Source organism: Monodon monoceros, unplaced genomic scaffold, assembly GCF_005190385.1.
Source record: "Monodon monoceros isolate NGI ecotype Baffin Bay Population unplaced genomic scaffold, NGI_Narwhal_1 Super_Scaffold_13, whole genome shotgun sequence".
NCBI lineage: Eukaryota > Metazoa > Chordata > Mammalia > Artiodactyla > Monodontidae > Monodon > Monodon monoceros.
The window spans coordinates 26,066,684-26,086,093 of NW_021703769.1; the positions used below are offsets into that span (position 1 = coordinate 26,066,684).

The 19,410-nt window shown below is 45.1% G+C and overlaps 1 protein-coding gene across 1 annotated transcript; it reads left to right on the plus strand.

The window, feature by feature from the left end:
- Positions 1–222: 222 nt before the first annotated feature.
- Positions 223–3,404, plus strand: LOC114894522 (putative testis-specific Y-encoded-like protein 3). Its single transcript, XM_029221286.1, has one exon. The coding sequence runs from the start codon at positions 345–347 to the stop codon at positions 1,407–1,409; it is 1,065 nt and encodes a 354-aa protein (XP_029077119.1). The 5' UTR covers positions 223–344; the 3' UTR covers positions 1,410–3,404.
- Positions 3,405–19,410: the final 16,006 nt, after the last annotated feature.

Here is a 19,410-nt window from a genome sequence, read left to right on the forward strand (position 1 = left end):
CTCAGAGCTGTTCGCTGCTTGGTACACCCCTGCACTTCACCCCATTTCCACCGCCGACTCCCAGTTCTGTCTGGGCGCCCGCAGTCGCATCCCCACCGGGCAGCCCCCTGCCACTCCACCAGGCGCCTAGTCCCAAGACAGCCGGGGAACCCTTGCGAATCACATCCGTAAAAGCGTCGGGGCGCAAGGGGCGGGGCGAGCCCCGTAGGAGAAAATCGGGCCTCCTTGCCTACTACTCGCGGTCCCGCTGGGGTCGCTGCCAGCCACTCAGCCGCCCCTCTCGCTGAACCCGCAGTATCGCCCGCGCGCCCCGAGCCCCTCCAGGCCAGAGGCTCCCGCAGGTGATGGCGGACGAGGGTGCGGGGGGCCTGGAAACCGCCGCGCGCCCGGTCACCGCGTCTGGGGCCCAAGAGGCTGGGGGACGCGGGTATCCCGTCCCCGCAGCCCGCCCAGGGACCGCCCTACCTGCCCCGGGGGGCCGGGAAGCGGCCTCCGCGGCCACTGGCCTGAGCCCAGAAAACGGCCTCTTCGGGGACGGGGGCCCAGAAACCTGTGGCACAGAAGGGTGGGAGGCTCGGGCTGGAGCCGGCGGGAAGGCAGAGGAAGTGACGACTGGGGAGGGCGCCATCTTCATGGAGGAGGCGGAGCGGGAGGTGGGGAAGCAGCCTGGGGGAGAGGAGATGGAGGTGGCCGAGAAGCTGGTGCGGGGGGAGAAGCTGGAGGTGGGAGCGGAGGCGCAGCAAGGCCCGGGGCCCCTGAACTTTGGTGGCCCAGTTGTGGACCCGCTGGAAGCCATCCAGTGGGAGCTGGAGGCCGTGAGGGCCCAGGCAGACAGGGCCTACCTGCGGCTGGAGCGCAGGTTTGGGCGCATGCACCGGTTGCACCTAGCCCGAAGGAGCTTCATCATCCAGAATATTCCTGGCTTCTGGGTCACCACCTTCCTGAACCACCCGCAGCTGTCAGCCATAATCAGCCCCCGAGGCGAAGACATGCTCTGCTACCTGATGAATTTGGAAGTGAGGGAGCACAGGCACGCCAGGACGGGCTGCAAGTTCAAGTTCAGTTTTGGGGGCAACCCCTACTTCCGGAACAAGGTGATAGTGAAGAAGTATGAGTGCAGATCCTTAGGCCGGGTGGTGTCAATTGCAAGTCGCATTTGCTGGCACTGGGGCCAGGAACCTCCAACTCTGGTACACAGGAACCGGGACACCATCCACAGCTTCTTCAGCTGGTTCTCAAAGCACAGCCTCCCGGAGGCCGACAGGGTTGCCCAGATGATTAAAGAGGACCTGTGGCCCAACCGCCTGCAGTACTACCTGCTCTGGGATAGGCCCCACAGAGCCAGGCAAGGCCTAGCAAGGTGGCCCACAGAGGCCCCTCCTAGGCCCTATGGGTTCCAGTCTGGCTAAGTCCTGCCCTGGGACCTGGCCCCTACACAAGACTCCTTTCTGCCTCCTGGGGACCTGGGCTTAGGCCAGCCATGGCACTCTGCTGTCTGCTTTCTGTTCCACGTACTCTGACCCCTTTGGACTTCAGTGGACTCAGCTCCGAGATTGTGGCCTTCATGGCCACGCTCTTCTATTTCCATGTAGGCTCCATGCATCACATGACTGTCACATGCCACAGTGTCTACCCAAGCACCCAGCGCTGTGGACAGGTACTACCATCATCTTCATGGCCTGGACCTGTCTTTGATCATGGCCTTCCACCCATTTTTTTTTTTTTTTTTTTCGGTACGCGGGCCTCTCACTGTTGTGGCCTCTCCCGTTGCGGAGCACAGGCTCCGGACACGCAGGCTCAGTGGCCATGGCTCACGGACCCAGCCGCTCCGCAGCATGTGGGATCTTCCCGGACTGGGGCACGAACCCGCGTCCCCTGCATCAACAGGCGGACCCTCAACCACTGCGCCACCAGGGAAGCCCCACCACCCATTTTTTACATGGACACCCACAGGTCATCACTAGGAGGACCAGTGCCTTTTTGAGGCCTACTCCTTCAAGGCCACAGCATGCCAGGCTTCATACTTAATGCTGACCCCACACCTGTCTGTGGCAAGCTGAGTCTTGTCACCCAAGAGGAAGTGGGTGCATTTGGTCAGCCAGACTTGGACATTCCAGGACCTCAGGACCACAGGCCAGGCTAATGGACTGTTGGGCATCTAGCAGAATGGGCATGGGGTGAGGTCAAGGACATGAAGCAGTGGGCAGTGCATTCTTTGTGATCACACTGCTCTTCTTACCCCTGCTGCTGACTTTTGAAGGTCTGTGTCCTGCCTGTGTCTGGTCATCGCCCTTCTCATGAGTTTCACCCAGGTTGCCAGCGACCTTGTTGCCTGCTCCCAGGTCTATAAGGACCTCAAGAACTGCCTGTGAACCCAGGTGGGCCACCTGCCAATGCACAAGAGTTCCCCAAACCCCAGGAACTCTGCCACGCTGGCATATCTGGGCATGCACTTAAGGCAGGGGCAGTAATGGAGTCCCTTCCAGAAGCCTACCTTCCTGAGCTCCAGTCACTGGACTCACACAGAACCCAACTCCCCTGTCTCCACTTGTTTTTAGGCGGCCAGCTTGGGGGTGCTGGAGAGGGGGTGTTTCTGGTCGTGAGGCCTTTCTCCACCTGCCGAGATCTCACATGTTTGTTTTTATTTTCTTTAAAGTGATAGCTCAGAAACAAAATAACTGAAGAAGCAAGGTTTTTTACAAACAGCTGAGGAGACAGGCTTTCTTGTTGAATTTGCCTCTCCGATTGTCTCCAGAGAGGGAGGGTTGTCCTCTAGCTTGGCAGAGCTCTCTTTGCCCCCTCTGCTCCAGTGCCCTGTCCCCCTCAGCAACGGGGGGACAGCACAGGGCCCCTGAGCAGAGACACCAGGAGCTCCGGGCCCGCAGGGATAGCACATTGTTTTGTTTTGTGCTGTGTTCTTGGAGACTAACTTTAGCTCCAACTCTACTTTCTTCTCCTTTCGCCGGGTCCAAACCCTCATGGGATCCTGTTAGTACAGGAGCTTAGCCGAGCCCCACTCCTGAGACCCCCAAGACAGTGTTTTTGGGCTGTCTCCATCTCATTTTGGGGGAATGACCATACCCAGGTCCCTTCCCATGGAAGGGCTTCTCTTCTGCTCCCGAGGACCTGGGGAGACCTTAACACAAAATAAAGGGGGGGGCTGCTCTCGGCAGGGGCGTGCAAGAGAAGTTGGAGCCAGCTGGGAAGACAGGGATGGAGGAGGGCCTGCAAGGTGCAGGGAGGGGAGCCCCCGAATCTTCTTAACTTTTTTGATTCACCAACTGATCTTTTAATTTTTTAATATTTTTTTCCTTTTATTTTTTTAAATGTATTTTTATTTGATTATTCCAGTTTCTAAAAATTTTGATGGTCAACCCTATTGAGGAAATTTGTAGATTTTTTTTAACATCTTTATTGTAGTATAATTGCTTTACAATGGTGTGTTAGTTTCTGCTTTATAACAAAGTGAATCAGCTATACATACACGTATATCCCCATACCCCCTCCCTCTTGTGCCTCCCTCCCACCCTCCCTATCCCACCCCTCTAGGTGGTCACAAAGCACCGAGCTGATCTCCCTGTGCTATGCAGCTGCTTCCCACTAGCTATCTAGTGGGATATATATGTCCATGCCACTCTCTCACTTCGTCCCAGCTTACCATTCCCACTCCCCGGGTCCTCAAGTCCATTCTCTACGTCTGCGTGTAGATTTTTTAAAATTAATTTTTATTGGAGTATGGTTGCTTTACAATGTTGTGTTAGCCTCCACTGCACAACAAAATGAATCAGCCATACACATACAGATATCCCCTCCCTTTTGGACTTCCCTCCCATTTAGGTTACCACAGTGCATTAGGTAAGAGTTCCCTGTGCTATACTGTATGTCCCCATCAGTTGTCTATTTTATACATAGTATCAATAATGTATATGTGCCAATCCCAGTCTCCCAATTCCTCCCACCCCACCCCTTTCCCCCTTGGTATCCATACGTTTGTTCTCTACATCTGTGTCTCTATTTCTGCTTTGCAGATAAGATCATCTATACCATTTTTCTAGATTCCACATATATGTGTTATTATACGATACTTGTTTTTCTCTTTCTGACTTACTTTACTCTGTATAACACTCTCTAGGTCCATCCATGACTCTACAAATGATGCATTTTTATTCCTTTTTATGGCTGAGTAATATTCCATTGTATATATGTACCACATCTTCTTTATCCATTTCTCTGTTGATGGACATTTAGGTTGCTTCCATGTCCTGGCTATTGTAAATAGTGCTTCAGTGAACATTGGGATGCATGTGTTTTTCTGAATTATGGTTTTCTCTGGGTATATGCCCAGTGGTAGGATTGTTGGGTCATATAGTAGTTCTATTTTTAGTTCTTTAAGGAACCTCCATACTGTTCTCCATAGTGGCTGTATCAATTTACATTCCTGCCAACAGTGTATGAGGGTTCCCTTTTCTCCACACCCTCTCCAGCATTTATTGTTTGTAGGTTTTTTAAAATAAATTTTAATTAATTAATTTTTGGCTGCGTTGGGTCTTCGTTGCTATGTGCAGGCTTTCTCTAGTTGCAGCGAGCGGGGGCTACTCTTTGTTGTGGTGGGCGGGCTTCTCATTGCAGTGGCTTCTTTTGTTGTGGCCCACGGGCTTAGTTGCTCTGTGGCATGTGGGATCTTCCCAGACCAGGGCTGGAACCTGTGTCCCCTGCAATGGCAGGTGGATTCTTAACCACTGCGCCACCAGGGAAGCCCTGTTTGTAGGTTTTTTGATGATGGCTGTTTTGACGGGTGTGAGGTGATACCTCATTGTAGTTTTGATTTGCATTTCTCTAATAATTAGTGATGTTGAGCAACTTTTCATGTGTTTGTTAGGTCTTCTGCCCATTTTTGGATTGGGTTGTTTGCTTTTTTGATGTTGAGCTGCATGAGCTGCTTGTATATTTTGGAGTTTAATCCTTTGTCAGTTGCTTCGTTTGCAAATATTTTCTCCCATTCTGAGGGTTGTCTTTTCGTCTTGTTTTTGGTTTCCTTTGCTGTGCAAAAGCTTTTAAGTTTCATTAGGTCCCATTTGTTTATTTTTGTTTTAATTTTCATTACTCTAGGAGGTGGGTCAAAAAAGATGTTGCTGTGATTTATGTCGAAGAGTGTTCTGCCTATGTTTTCCTCTAAGAGTTTTATAGTGTCTGGCCTTACATTTAGGTCTTTAACCCATTTTGAGTTTATTTTTGAGTATGGTGTTAGGGAGTGTTCTAATTTCATTTTTTTACATGTAGCTCTCCAGTTTTCCCAGCACCACTTATTGAAGAGGCTGTCTTTTCTCCATTGTATATTTTTGCTTCCTTTGTCATAGATTAGGTGACCATAGGTGTGTGGGTTTATCTCTGGGCTTTCTTTTTTTTTTTAATTAATTAATTAATTTTTACTTTTGGCTGCATTGAGTCCTCATTGCTGTGTGCGGGCTTTCTTTTAGTTGCGGTGAGTGGGGGCTAGTCTTTGTTGCGGTGCGTGGGCTTCTCATTGTGGTGGCTTCTCTTGTTGCGGAACACAGGCTCTAGGCGCGTGGGCTTCAGTAGTTGTGGCACGTGGGCTCAGTAGTTGTGGCTCGTGGGCTCCGGAGTGCAGGCTCAGTAGTTGTGGCACACGGGCTTAGTTGCTCCGTGGCATGTGGGATCTTCCTAGACCAGGGCTCGAACCCGTGTCCCCTGCATTGGCAGGCAGATTCTTAACTGCAGCACCACCAGGGGAGCCCCTATCTCTGGGCTTTGTACTAATTCTGTGAAAGATGACATTGGTAATTTGATAGGGATTGCATTGAATCTGTGGTTTGCTTTGGGTAGTATAGTCATTTTCACAGTATTGAGTTTTCCAATCCAAGAACATGGTATATCTTTCCATCTGTTTGTGTCTTCTTTGATTTCTTTCAAGAGTGTCTTATAGTTTTCTGCATACAGGTCTTTTGCCTCCTTAGGTAGGTTTATTCCTAGGTATTTTATTCTTTTTGTTGTAGTGGTAAATGGGATTGTTTCCTTAATTTCTCTTTCTGCCCTTTCATTGTTAGTGTACAGGAATGCAAGAGATTTCTGTGCATTAATTTTGTATCCTGCAACTTTACCAAATTCATTGTTTAGCTCTAGTAGTTTTCTGGTGGCATCTCTTTAAATTAGAAGAACTCATAACAGAACACTACAATTTTAGAGGTTCCCTCAATCCAGGTATGACTTTGGGTATGTAGAAAGTTTATGCTCTGTTTTACATTTCGCTGCTTTGTTTGTTTGTTTTTGTTTTGTTTTGTTTTGTTTTGGTCGTGCGGTATGCAGGATCTTAGTTCCCCAACCAGGGATCGAACCCATGCCCCCTGCAGTGGAAGCATGGAGTCCTAACCACTGGGCCACCAGGGAAGTCCCTCATTTTGCTGCTTTTAAGTCAGCCCCGATGCATCCCCTTCTCCATTTCCATCCACTGGGGAAATTGAGCTGTCCAGTCCTGCTTGTTGCTTTTAGCTGAGAACATTTACCAAGAATATCAGTGTAATTTTTCTACACCATTTGGAAACCTATGTGGCTATTCATCATTATTATTAAGTTGTTGTGGCTGTTAATATAACCCTGAACTTAGAAGTAGTTTGAATAAGGTTGTTTTGTAGGACTTAAGACTAGAAATTGTTACCATATTCTGTGAGGATAACCTCCGAAAATAAATCTGTAACTCTGATGGTCTTGATGACCTGTGTCCCAGTGGCGGTGTTGTAATGACATCTCTGTAACTGACATCACTGCTTCTAGACAGAGAAACAGTCATAAGGTGGCTTTGTCCAATCAGAAGAGGATTCATGGCACTTTGTCTTCTATTGTTTGATGAAAAAATAAAAACTTTTCAGTCTGGGGGGAAAAAACCCCTCAGATCACGTTACTCCCCCATCCAAAACCCTCCATTGACAGAAAAAAAATCCTAATTCCTTATTGTGGCTGACAGATTCCAGCATTTTCTGGTCCCTGCCAACATCTCCCCTCGATCTCCCTTCACTTCCCCCATGCTCGCCTCGAAGCTGCTCCTTAAACACACTGAGCACATTCCGACCTCAGGGGTTTCGCACTTGCTTTTCTGGCCCCAAACGCTTCTCCCGAGGCCCTTCCTGCCCAGCCTGTCTAAATTCATTCTCTGCCCCTCGGCATTGCTTCTCCCTTTCTCTTCCTGATCGCCTCCATGGCACTTGTAACTCTGAAGTGATCTTCGTTTTCTTCTTTTCCTCTCCCATCTAACATGTGTCAGGAGGACAGGGACCTCTCAGTCTGCTGCTTTGCCCCACGTGCACCTCAAAAATTGCTTGTGTGAAATGAATGACTTTAGCCAAATGTGTCAGAGTATCGTGCTCTGCTCTGCCAACGTGCCAACGTGGTTGCTGCCCAAAGGATTTCAGCTGGGCAGAGAAGTGTGGGGACAGTGAAGGGTGACTATGTAATTTGTCCTTAGCTAGAAACATCTGGGAGTGAAAGGGACGCTACTAATAATTACACCAGGACAAGAGGCCTAACTGGTACATAACAGTCACCCCAAAGAGACAGAACCCAGCTAAGTCCAGCTTGGCATACAGCTCTTCCCAGCTGTGTATGATGTGGGATCAGAGGGTGGAGACTTCTCTGAAGCCAGGACACTGGAGCTGGCCTTTGAAAAATGGGCGGTAGTTTAGAAATTGGGCCTGAAAAAGGAAATTCCTGACAGAGCAAACAATGTGACCAGAGGCGCTGGGATAGAAAATGCATGATGTGTTTAGGGCACAACATGTGCCCTGCATGTGGCTGCTTGGAAGAGGCAAGCCTAGATGGGTAGGTTCAGGCCATTTTCTGGAAATAGGACCTCTGAATGCAAAGCCAAAGCATTGCCCTGTAGATAGTGGGGAGGGCTATCAGATGTGGTTCAAAGGTGGGAGAGCTCACGGGGCAGCTGGAGGCAAGGCAGGGGTCAGTGTCTGCAACTCCCGCTCTCCAGTACCTTCAGTTTGAATCTTTTCCATCTGTCCAGGCTGCAGCTCTTCCAGGAAGCCCTCCATGATTGCCCTAGCCCACCACAATCTCTGCCACCTCCCAAGTAGACTGAGAACCCAAAATTGGCACACCAGTGCCTGGCTGGGCTGCACCCTCTGGGGTTCTCTTTTGTGCTGTCCCAGATGCTCCCAGGGGAATCAGGGTGAGCCTGAAGTGGAGGCAGCCTGGCGATCCTGGAAGCCAGTGCCCCATGTGGTTTGCCTGCCCTGCGCCTGGTGTTTGGCAGGTGCACTTTGGCTCCTGCAGCCCAAATTGGGGCCCAGCTGCAATTTGGACCCAGAAGGTCCTTAGGCCTTCGACAGTGGTGCTTACCCAGACAGGTGCTCACTTGATCTTTCTGCTGCATGGCCAACAGCACACCTCCTTCATGCCGTGACTGGCCTCGGCGGGGGGCCTTGGCAACTGTGGGTCTTGGCGCTCTTCTGGGGCCTGAGTCTCGTCCTCAGAACCCACTCCTGCTTGCTCATTTATTCGGGTCCTGAGTCATTTGTTTATCCACGCATCTTAGCGTCCTCTGTACCGGATGTTGGGGGCGCAAGATGACTCTATTCAGGTTTCTGCTCTCAGTGAGCTCAAGAGCCTGAAAACAGTGATAATAACCCCTGACGTTTAGTGAACACCTACTGTGTACAGGGAGCTCACATGGATACAGTAGCCAGAGTGGTTCTTTAAACCTACGTCGGGTCATGTCTTTCCTCTGCTCCAAACCCTCCAACAGCTCCAATCGCACACAAGAGGGAAAGCCAACGTGCTCCTCGTGGCCTGCAAGACCCTCAAGATCTGACCTTATCACCTCTCCAACTTCATCTCCTCCACCTCTCCCTCCAGATCGCTTTCCAGTGACACCAACTCCTGTTAGTCTTCAAACCTGGCTCAAACCTTTGCTTGCACTTCCCTCACCTGGAACCTTCTTCTGATATCTGCACGGCCGACTCCTCGATTCATTAAGGTTTCTCAGCTCATCTGTTACAGTTTCACCTCCTGAGGGAGGCCGTTTTTGACCACCCTTTCCGAAAAACACCCTGACAGTCCTCCTCCCGGTTCTCTGATTTGGATTTTGTTATAGCACTGACAACCCCTTACGTTAGATTGCATATTGATTTATTGATCTGCCGTTTCCTCTGCACTCATGGGGACTTTGTCTTATTCACTGCTGAATACCCCTCACCTAGAGTAGCACCTGGCACAGTTGGGGGCTCAGGAACTCTTTGAGGAATGAATGCTTCACACCCTTGAGGTTCAGGAAGCTCTCACAGGTGGGCAAGGGGCAGACGATCTCTAAGGATAGGAGCTCTGTATGGCCCGAAGGCAGCCATTTTCCAGGCACTCTCTGGAGTTGAGGTGATGTCTCTGGGCCCATTCCTGGTCCCTCCTACAGAGATATGGCCGCCTGGCTTACACATGCTCCAAGGGTGGAGGAAGGAGTTCAGGGCGAGGAGGGTCTTCCTGCTCTGGTGTGACAGACACGAGCCTATGCTCTCAGAGGTCTGCCCTGTTCCGTTGTCCTGGGAAGGAACTTTGGACAAGTTCTTTTCAATCAGAATGAATCTGTCTAGAAACTATAGCAATTAGTTGTTACCTATAACTGCCCTGATTACACATTGGGGGACTTTGATATTTTCTCCCAAGGACATGATTTCAGCACAGAGATGCAAGTATCTCTGATATCCGCTTGCCTTTGCTTAGCAGGAGAACTAAATGCTAACTTGGGCCAGTGAACTTCGAGGCTCCCACCTCACAGGCCCCACCATCACGGCTGACTCGACCTCAAGGGCAGGGGCTGGGGTGGAGCAGGCACTAGCCGGAAGGCTGATAGGCTGGCATGCTCTTGATTCCCCACTGTGTGGCCTTGGACACATCCTTTCATGGCTCTCAGCCCGAGTTTCTCACCTAAAGGAAAGCTTGGAAATTCTTTAGCGGGAGGAAAAAGTCCCTTCAGGTGTCTCCCCCTCCCATAAGCCTCCAGCCCTCCAGGTGGCCGGCTCAGTGCTTTTGGTTGCATCTAACAGAAACTCTAATTGACTTAAACAAGAGATTTTTTTCCCCTTACGTGAACATCCAGAGGTCAGGTGGGCTTTGGGGCTGTTTGAATCAGCAGCTCAATGGTGTCTGCAAAGACTTGGGCCTTCTTCTCTGATCTGCCATCCTTCCTGTTGGTTCCATTCTCGGGTTGGTACCAAGATGGTAGCAGTAGTTCCAAGGGTAACTTCGGGATATGGCAACTCCAGAGAAGGCAGATTGTGTCTTCCCATGACTTGCTTAAAATGGAATAAAACTTTCCCAGAAGCCACTTTAGACTTTCTGGGTTCTGCATCTAATCTGCTAGAACTGGGTAACACGTCTGCTCTTGAATCAGTTATCGGTGAGGGGGAACGTGGTACCGTGACTTGCTTGGACCAAACATCAGGGGTAAACTGGATGTCTGTCCACAACGTCCAGTGGGATGGTTAAGACTGTCATCTCTAGGAGCTACAGTTATAATTCAGCTCTCCTGTGGGACCCCCTAGATGGCACTTTCACCCTGCAGTGGCCCTCAGGGTGAGAAGGGGCAGACTTCTGGGCTAGCACAGGTTCAATCGCACAGTTTCTGGGCCTAGAGCATTCTTAGGTGCAGCCAAGTCACTGCCAAACTTAGATTGCTAGGAATTAGGCCCTTTAGACTCACCATTCATGGGTGAGGAGGGAGGAACCGATTGAGCAGCTACCATGAGTGATCCTTTCATGTAACAGGACTCACACAGCCCTTCAGAGACCCCGTGATCTTACAGGTTAAAAAAGGGAGCAGCAGAGACTTCTGTTTTTAGCCAAGATGAAATAACAGGTAAGATTTATCCTCCCACCTGAAACTACCAGAAAAACTAAATATATGAAACAGTGGTTTTCAAGGCTTTGGACATTGATCAATAAAGGACAGTAATCCCAGACAGATGGGAAACAAGTGAGGTAAGTTCTAGCTCACTTCCTTGAGAGAGTTTTCAGGCTGCAGCATAAGGAGGGGGACTGAAGTACAAAAGATCTGAACGGACATTTTTCCAAAGAAGACAAACAGGTGGCCAACAGGTACATGAAAAGATGCTCAATATCATTAATCATCAGGAGTATGCAAGTCAAAAACCACAATGAGATATCACCTCACACCTGTTAGAATGGCTACTATCAAAAAGACAAGAAATATTGGTGAGGATGTGGAGAAAAGGGAAACTTTGTGCACTGTTGGTAGGAATGTAAATTGGTGCAGCCACTATGGAAAACAATATGGAGGTTCCTCAAAAAATGAAAAATAGAACTACCATATGATCCAGCAGTTCTACTTCTGGGTATTTATCTAAAGAAGATGAAAACACTAACTCAAAAAGATGCACCCCCATGTTCCCTGCAGCATTATTTACAATAGCCAAGATAAGGAAACAACCTAAGTGTCCATCGATGGATGAAGAGATGAAGAAATTGTGGTATATATACACAATGGAATATTATCCAGCCATAAAAACTGAAATCACCATTTGCAACAATATGGTTGGACACTGAGGACATTATGCTAAGTGAAATAAGTCAGAGAAAGACAAATACCATATGATCTCTCTTGTAGGTGGAATCTAAAAAAAGAAAAACAAATAAAAACAAACTCATAAATACAGAGAACAGATTGGTGGTTGCCAGAGGTGCAGGGGGTGGGAGAAATGGGTAAAGGGGATTAAAAGGTAAAAAGAAAAAGGGGGAGAGAAGGGGAGGGGAGACGAGAGAGAGAGAGAGAGAGAGAGAGAGAGAGAGAGAGAGAGAGCGAGTTCTCAGAGAGAATACCAGAGAGCCAGAGAGAGCTGTACAAGGAGAAACCCCTGGAGCTCTGCATAGGGTCCCCTGAAGTATTCATTAGCATACTGATCAGCACAGGTGTGCGAGGAAACTACCTGAGGCCAAGTAAAGAACCAACAGGAAGAATGAAAGGGAATAGTCCTTAGTGCTCGCATGAGTGGGGAATAGTGTCTATTCCCACCAGCCATGGCACTGGTGAGAATGTCATGGTATATACGGGAGAATACTCAGAAAGGTCTTGCCTCGATAGCGGCCAATAATTAGCCCTAGAAAAAGCACTGCTCTGAAATTGCCTAAAAAATCTATGAGTAAGACCCAAAAGGATTAAACTGTTTCCAAGTAACTCAACTGTCCCAGAACGAAGCTCAAGAGGATTTACAGGATTACAAAAATATCCAGCCCTTAACAAGGTGAAACTCACAACATCTGGCATTCAATCAAAGACCATGAAGCCTATAAAGTGGCAGGCAATACGATCCACAATGAGGAAAATAAGCAATGAAAACCAGCCCACAACTGAAATAGATGTCCAAATGAGCAGATAGAGGCTTCCCTCCTGGCGCAGTGGTTAAGAATCCACCTGCTGAATCCAGGGGACACGGGCTCAGAGTAACCCTAACCTAACACAAGCCACAACTAGACCTGGTGCAGCCAAAATAAATAAATATTTTAAAATAATAAAAAAAATTTTTTTAATTTGCAGATCAAATGATATTCTATATAAAAACCCCTAAAGATTCCACAAAAAACTGTTAGAACTAATCAATGAATTCAGTAAAGTTGCAGGATATAATCACAATACAAATAATACAATAATACAAAAATCTGCTGTGTGTCTATACACTAATAGCAAAAAAATCACAAGGAGAAATTAAGAAAACAATCCCATTTACAACTTCATCAAATATAATAAAATACCTAGGAATAGATTTTTTTTTTACATCTTTATTGGAGTATAATTGCTTTACAATGGTGTGTTAGTTTCTGCTTTATAACAAAGTGAATCAGTTATACACATACATATGTTCCCATATCTCTTCCCTCTTGCGTCTCCCTCCCTCCCACCCTCCCTATCCCACCCCTCTAGGTGGTCACAAACCACCAAGCTGATCTCCCTGTGCTATGCGGCTGCTTCCCACTAGCTATCTACCTTACGTTTGGTAGTGTATATATATAAAAAATTTTTTAAAAAATTTAAAAAAATGGGTAAGGACCTAAATAGACATTTCTCCAAAGAAGATATACAAACAGCCAATAAGCACTGAAAAGATGCTCAACATCACTAATTATTAGGTAAATGCAAATCAAAAACACAAGATACCACTTCACATTCACTAGAATTGATGGGTATTTTCTTTTTTTAAAACAAATTTATTTATTTATTTTTGGTTGCATTGGGTCTTCGTTGCTGTGCGCAGGCTTTCTCTAGTTGCAGCAAGTGGGGGCTACTCTTTGTTGCAGCGCGTGGACTTCTCATCGTGGTGGCTTGTTGCAGAGCATGGGCTCTAGGTGCACGGGCTTCAGTAGTTGTGGCATGCGGGCTCAGTAGTTGTGGCTCGTGGGCCCTAGAGCGCAGGCTCAATAGTTGTGGCACACGGGCTTAGTTACTCCACAGCATGTGGGATCTTCCTGGACCAGGGCTCAAACCCGTGTCCCCTGCATTGGCAGGCAGATTCTTAACCACTGCACCACCAGGGAAGTCCCAGGATGGGTATTTTCAAAAAACAGAAAATAACAACTATTGGTGAGAATGTAAAGAAACTGAAATTTTCATGCATAGCTGGTGGGAATGTAAATGATACAGCCACTGTGGATAACAGGATGGTGGCTTCTCAAAAAAATTAAACATAAAATTACCATAAGATCCAGCAATACCACTCCTAGGTATATACCCAAAATAACTGAAAGCAGGGACTTGAACAGATATTTGTACACCAGTGTTTACAACAGCATTATCCACAATAGCCCAAAGGTAAAAACAACCCAAATGTCCACTGGTGGGTTAATGGATAAGCAAAATGTTGTATATACATACAATGGGATATTAAACCTTAAAGGAGTGAAATTCTGACAGATGCTACAATGTGAATGAACCTTGAAGACACAGTAAGTAAAATAAGCCAGACACAAAAGGACAAATATGTCCTGATTCCACCAGAGTAGCCAAGTTCATAGAGGCAGAAAGTAGAATAGTGGTTACCAGGGGCTGGGGGGAGAAAAGAACGGGGAGTTAGTGTTTAACGCATAAACAGAGTGTCAGTTTGGGATGATGAAAAAGTTCTGGAGGTGGCTGGTGACCACACATTTGTTGCACAAATTATGTTGCACAATTTGTGAGTCTACTTAATGCTTCTGAATTGTACACTTTAAAACAGTTAAAGTGGTAAATTTTATGTATACTTTACACAATAAAAATTAGGTAGAAATATATAAAAAGAAAAGACCTAAATCAAATTGCTAGAGGTGAAAAAGACGATGTCTGAGATGAAAACCACTGGATTAGTGGCAGAGTAGACATGGTACAAGATTAGTGAATTTAAAGGAACAGTAATAGAAACTATCCAAAGTGAAACACAGGAAAAAGAATTAATGAAATGAGCATCAGTGGATGGGACATCAGTGGTGAGACAACTTCAAGTAGTCTAACCCATGGGTAATCAGAATCACAGAGGAAAGCTGAGGGGGGGAGAAAAAATATTTGAAGAAATAGTGACCTAAAAACTTTCCAATCTTACTGAAAACAATAAACGCACAGTTCTAAGAAGTTCAATGTACCCTAAACATAAGAAATATGAAGAAAACTATACCAAGGCATCCATAATCAAATAGCTCAAAAACCACTGACATAGTAAAAGCAGAGAGAAAAGACTTGTTACATACAGGGGAACAAAGAGAAGGATATCAGCTCTGTTGTTGGAAGCAACGCAAGCAGTAAGAGAGTAGACTAACATCTTTAAAGTACTAGGAAACAAAAAAACTTGTCAACCTAGAATTCTATACCCAGCAAAAATATCTTTCAATCACAAAGCTAAAACTGAAATATTTTGGACATACAAAAACTGAAAGGGTACTTCCCTGGTGGTCTAGTGGTTAAGACTCCATGCTTCCACTGCAGGGGGCACAGGCTTGATCCTTGGTTGGGGAACTAAGGTCCTGCATGCCATGTGGTGAAAAAAAAAAAAAAAAAGCTGAAATAATACATCATCAGCAGATCCTCACTACAAGAAATATTAAAGGATATTAAAGGATGTCTTTTAGGCAGATGGAAAGTCGTACCAGATGGAAATTTGTGTCTACACAAAGGAATGAAGACCACTGGAAATAATAACTACCTGGGTACATATGTAAGATTTTTTCTTATTACTTAAGGTCTCAAAAGACAACTGTTAAAAGAAAAAAGACAACTGTTTAAATAAAAATAGCGACAGTATATTGTGGGGTTTATAACATATGTAAAAGTAAAAAAGGAGTGACAATCGAAATATAAAGGCTGGTAATGGAGAAATGGAAGTATACTATTGTATGGTTCTTATACCGTATGTGAAGTGGTATAATATTACTTGAAGGTAGACTGTGACAAGTTAAAGATACACACTAGAAACCCTAAAGTAATTACTGAAATATCCAAAAAAAGTTACAGTCAATAAGCCCATGAAGGAAATTAAAATGCAAAGCATACTTAATTTGTCCAAAAGAAGGCAGAAAAAGAGGAAAAAAGGATACAACAAATGGGGAAAATAGAAAACAAATGGCAAGATGAAGGACTTCAACTTAGCCAAATCAAGAATCGTATTAGGGACTCCCCTGGTGGTGCAGTGGTTAAGAATCTGCCTGCCAGTAGAGGGGACACAGGTTCGAGCCCTAGTCTGGGAAGAATCCACATGCCGCAGAGCAATGAAGCCCATGTGTCACAACCCTGAGCCTGTGCTCTACACAGTTGCTCCACAACTACTGAGCCCATGTGCCACGACTCCTGAAGCCTGCACACCTACAGCCTGTGTTCCACAACAAGAGAAGCCATCGCAATGAGAAGCCCGTGCACCTCAACAAAGAGTAGCCCCTGTTTGCCACAACTAGAGAAAGCCTGTGTGCAGCAACAAAGACCCAACGCAACAAGCAAGTAAGCGAGCAAGAAAGAAAGAGAAAGAAAAGACGAAAGAAAGAAAGAATCATATTAAATGTAAACGATTTAAACACTCCAATTAAAAAGCAGAGATTGTAAGACTGGATAAAAAGCAAAACCAAACTATATGCTGCCTATAAGAAACACACTTTAAATATAAAAATACAAATAGGCTAAAAGTAGAAGAATGGAAAAAGACATACTGTGCTAACGTTAGTTAAAAGAAAGTGGGATTGGCTGTATTAATACCAAAGTAGATTTCTGGGGATAAATTCATCCTAAGAACAATATGAACCTAACAGAGTTTCAAAATACATATAGCAAAAACAGAACTGCAAGGAGAAATATACAAACCTACGATTACAGTTAGAGATTTCAACACTCCTCTCTCAATCACTGGTAAAACAAGCAGGCAGAAAATAGGCAAGCACATCATAGACTTGAAGAACACTGAAAATAGGCAAGCACATCATAGACTTGAAAAACACTATCAACCAACTTGACCTAATTGACATTTATATAACACTCCACTCAAAAACAGCTGAATACTCATTCTTTTCAAGTGTACATGGAATATTTACCAAGACAGACCATATTTGGGACCATAAAACAAGTCTCAATAAATTAAAAAGAATTCAAGTCATATAAAGTCTCTGCCCATTATTGTCTCTGTCCACAATAGAATTAAACTAGAAATCAATAACAGAAATATCCTTGAAAAAATATCCCCCAATATTTGGACACTAAATAACATACTTCTAAATAACCATGAATCAAACAAGTAGTCAAATGGAAATTAGAAAGTATCTTGGACTGAATGACAATGAACACACAACATATCAGTATTTCTGGGATCTTGCTAAAGCAGTATTTAGGAAGAAATTTATGAACACCTATTTTAGAAAAAAAAAAAGACCTCAAATAAATGACCTCAGCTTCCACCTTAAGAAACCAGAAGAGAGCAAATTAAAGAGAGATGTCCACTCGCACCATTCAGCACTGTATTTGAGGCTGTAGCCAGTGCAAGACAACATGATCATCTATGTAGAATTCTGAAGGAATATACAAAAGACAAAAAAAACAAAACAAACAACCCCCCCCCAAAAAACAGCTACTAGAACTAATACGTGAATTTAGCAAGGTTTCAGGATATAAGATCAATATATAAAACTCAGTTGTGGGGCTTCCCTGGTGGCACAGTGGTTAAGAATCCGCCTGACAATGCAGGGGACACGGGTTCAAGCCCTGGTCCGGGAAGATCCCACACGCCATGGAGCAACTAAGCCCGTGCGACACAACTACTGAGCCTGCGCTCTAGAGCCCGCAAGCCACAACTACTGAGCCCGTGCGCCTAGAGCCCATGCTCCACAAGAGAAGCCACCATAATGAGAAGCCCGCGCACCACAACAAAGAGTAGTCCCTGCTTGCCACAACTAGAGAAACCGTGCGCAGCAACAAAAACCCAGTGCAGCCCCAAAAAAACAAAAACAAAACTCAATTATATTTCTATTGCTAGCAATGAAAAAATTAGAAATTAAAAAACACCATTTTTAATGGCATCAAAAGTATGAAGTACTTAGGAATAAATCTGACAAAAAGCTGTGAAAGACCTATACATTGAAGACTGCAAAATATGGTTGAGAGAAATTAAACAGAGAGATATAAGTTGTTCACAGGTCAGAAGACTCAACATTAAGATGTCAATTCTTCTCAAATTGATCTATAGATTTAACAGAATCTCAATTGAAATTACAGCAAGTGTGGACTTCCCTGGTGGTCCAGTGGGTAAGACTCCAAGCTCCCAATACAGGGGGCCCGGGTTCGATCCCTGGTCAGGGAACTAGATCCTGCATGCATGCTGCAGCTAAGAGTCTGCATGCCGCAACTAAACAAAGATCCTGTGAGCTGCAGCTAAGACCCAGCGCAGTCTAAATAAATAAATAATTTTTTAAAAAAAGAAATTACAGCAGGTGTTTTTGTGGAAATTGACAAGATGATTTTAAAATTCATATGGAAATCAAAGGGCCTCGAAATGCTGAAAAAGAACAAAATTGGAGGGCTAACAACACCTGATTCTAAGAATTATTATAAAGCTACAGTAATAAAAAGTGTGGCATTGGCATAAAAATGGACAGAACAATGGAACAGAATGGAAATTCCAGAAATAAATCCACACACAGGTGGGCAACTGATTTTTGTCAAAGACACAAAGAGAAAAGATAAGCTTTTCAAGAAATGGTAAAAAAAAAAAACAAAAAAACTTAGATCCATGTTGCACCTATACTAAAATTGCCTCAAAATGGATCATAGATCTAAACACAAAACCTAAAACTATGAAACTTCTTAAAGAAAACATAGGAGAAAAATCACTGTAACCTTGAGTTAGGCAAAGATGTCTTAGATATGACACCCTAACCCCAATCCATGAAAGAATTGATAATTGGACTCTTTCAAAATTAAAAATTTCTGCTCTTTAAAAGACACTATTAAGAGAAGGAAAACACAAGCCACAAACTGGGAGAAAATCTTTGCAAAGCATATATCTGATAAAGGACTTGTATGCAGAATCCATAAAGAACTCTCAAAACTTAATTTCAAAAAACAAGCAACTCATTAAAAAATGGGCAAAGGATTTGAACAGACACTTCATCAAAGAAGATATATGGATGACAGATAAGCACATGAAAAGATGCTCAATAAAAGTTGTCACTAGGGATACGTAAATTGAAATCACAGTGAGACATTATTTTGCACCTGTTAGAATGGCTGAAATTAAAAAGATTAACCACAGGAAGTGTCAGAACGTGGAGCAACTGGAACTCTTATATACTGCTGATGGGAATGTGAAATTATAGATACAACCACCTGGGAAAACAGCTTGGCCGTTTAGCTTAAACGTTACCACTATCGTACGATCCAGCCATTTCACTGCTTCACTTATTCACAGCAATTTTTTTTTTTTTTGCGGAACGCGGGCCTCTCACTGTTCTGGCCTCTCCCGTTGCGGAGCACAGGCTCCGGACGCGTAGGCTCAGCGGTCATGGCTCACGGGCCTAGCCGCTCCGCGGCATGTGGGATCTTCCCGGACCGGGACACGAACCCGTGTCCCCTGCATCGGCAGGCGGACTCTCAACCACCGCGCCACCAGGGAAGCCCACAGCAATTTTCTTTGTGATAGCCAAAAACTTGAGACACAAATGTCTGTCAATAGATAAGTAGATAAATTATGGTATAGCCATACAATGGGATTTCATATACTCTGAAATATAGAGGAATGAACTACTGATATACATAACAATGTGGATTAATCTCAAAATAGATACGCTGAATGAAAAAAGACAAAAAAAGCATACATATGATTTCATTTATATAAAGCCCTAGGAAAGGTAAACTAATCTATAGTGAAAGAAAACAGGAATGGTGAG

Excerpts from the sequence above, each read along its gene's own strand:
- LOC114894522 (XM_029221286.1), top strand. The coding sequence starts at position 345 with ATGGCGGACGAGGGTGCGGGGGGCCTGGAAACCGCCGCGCGCCCGGTC.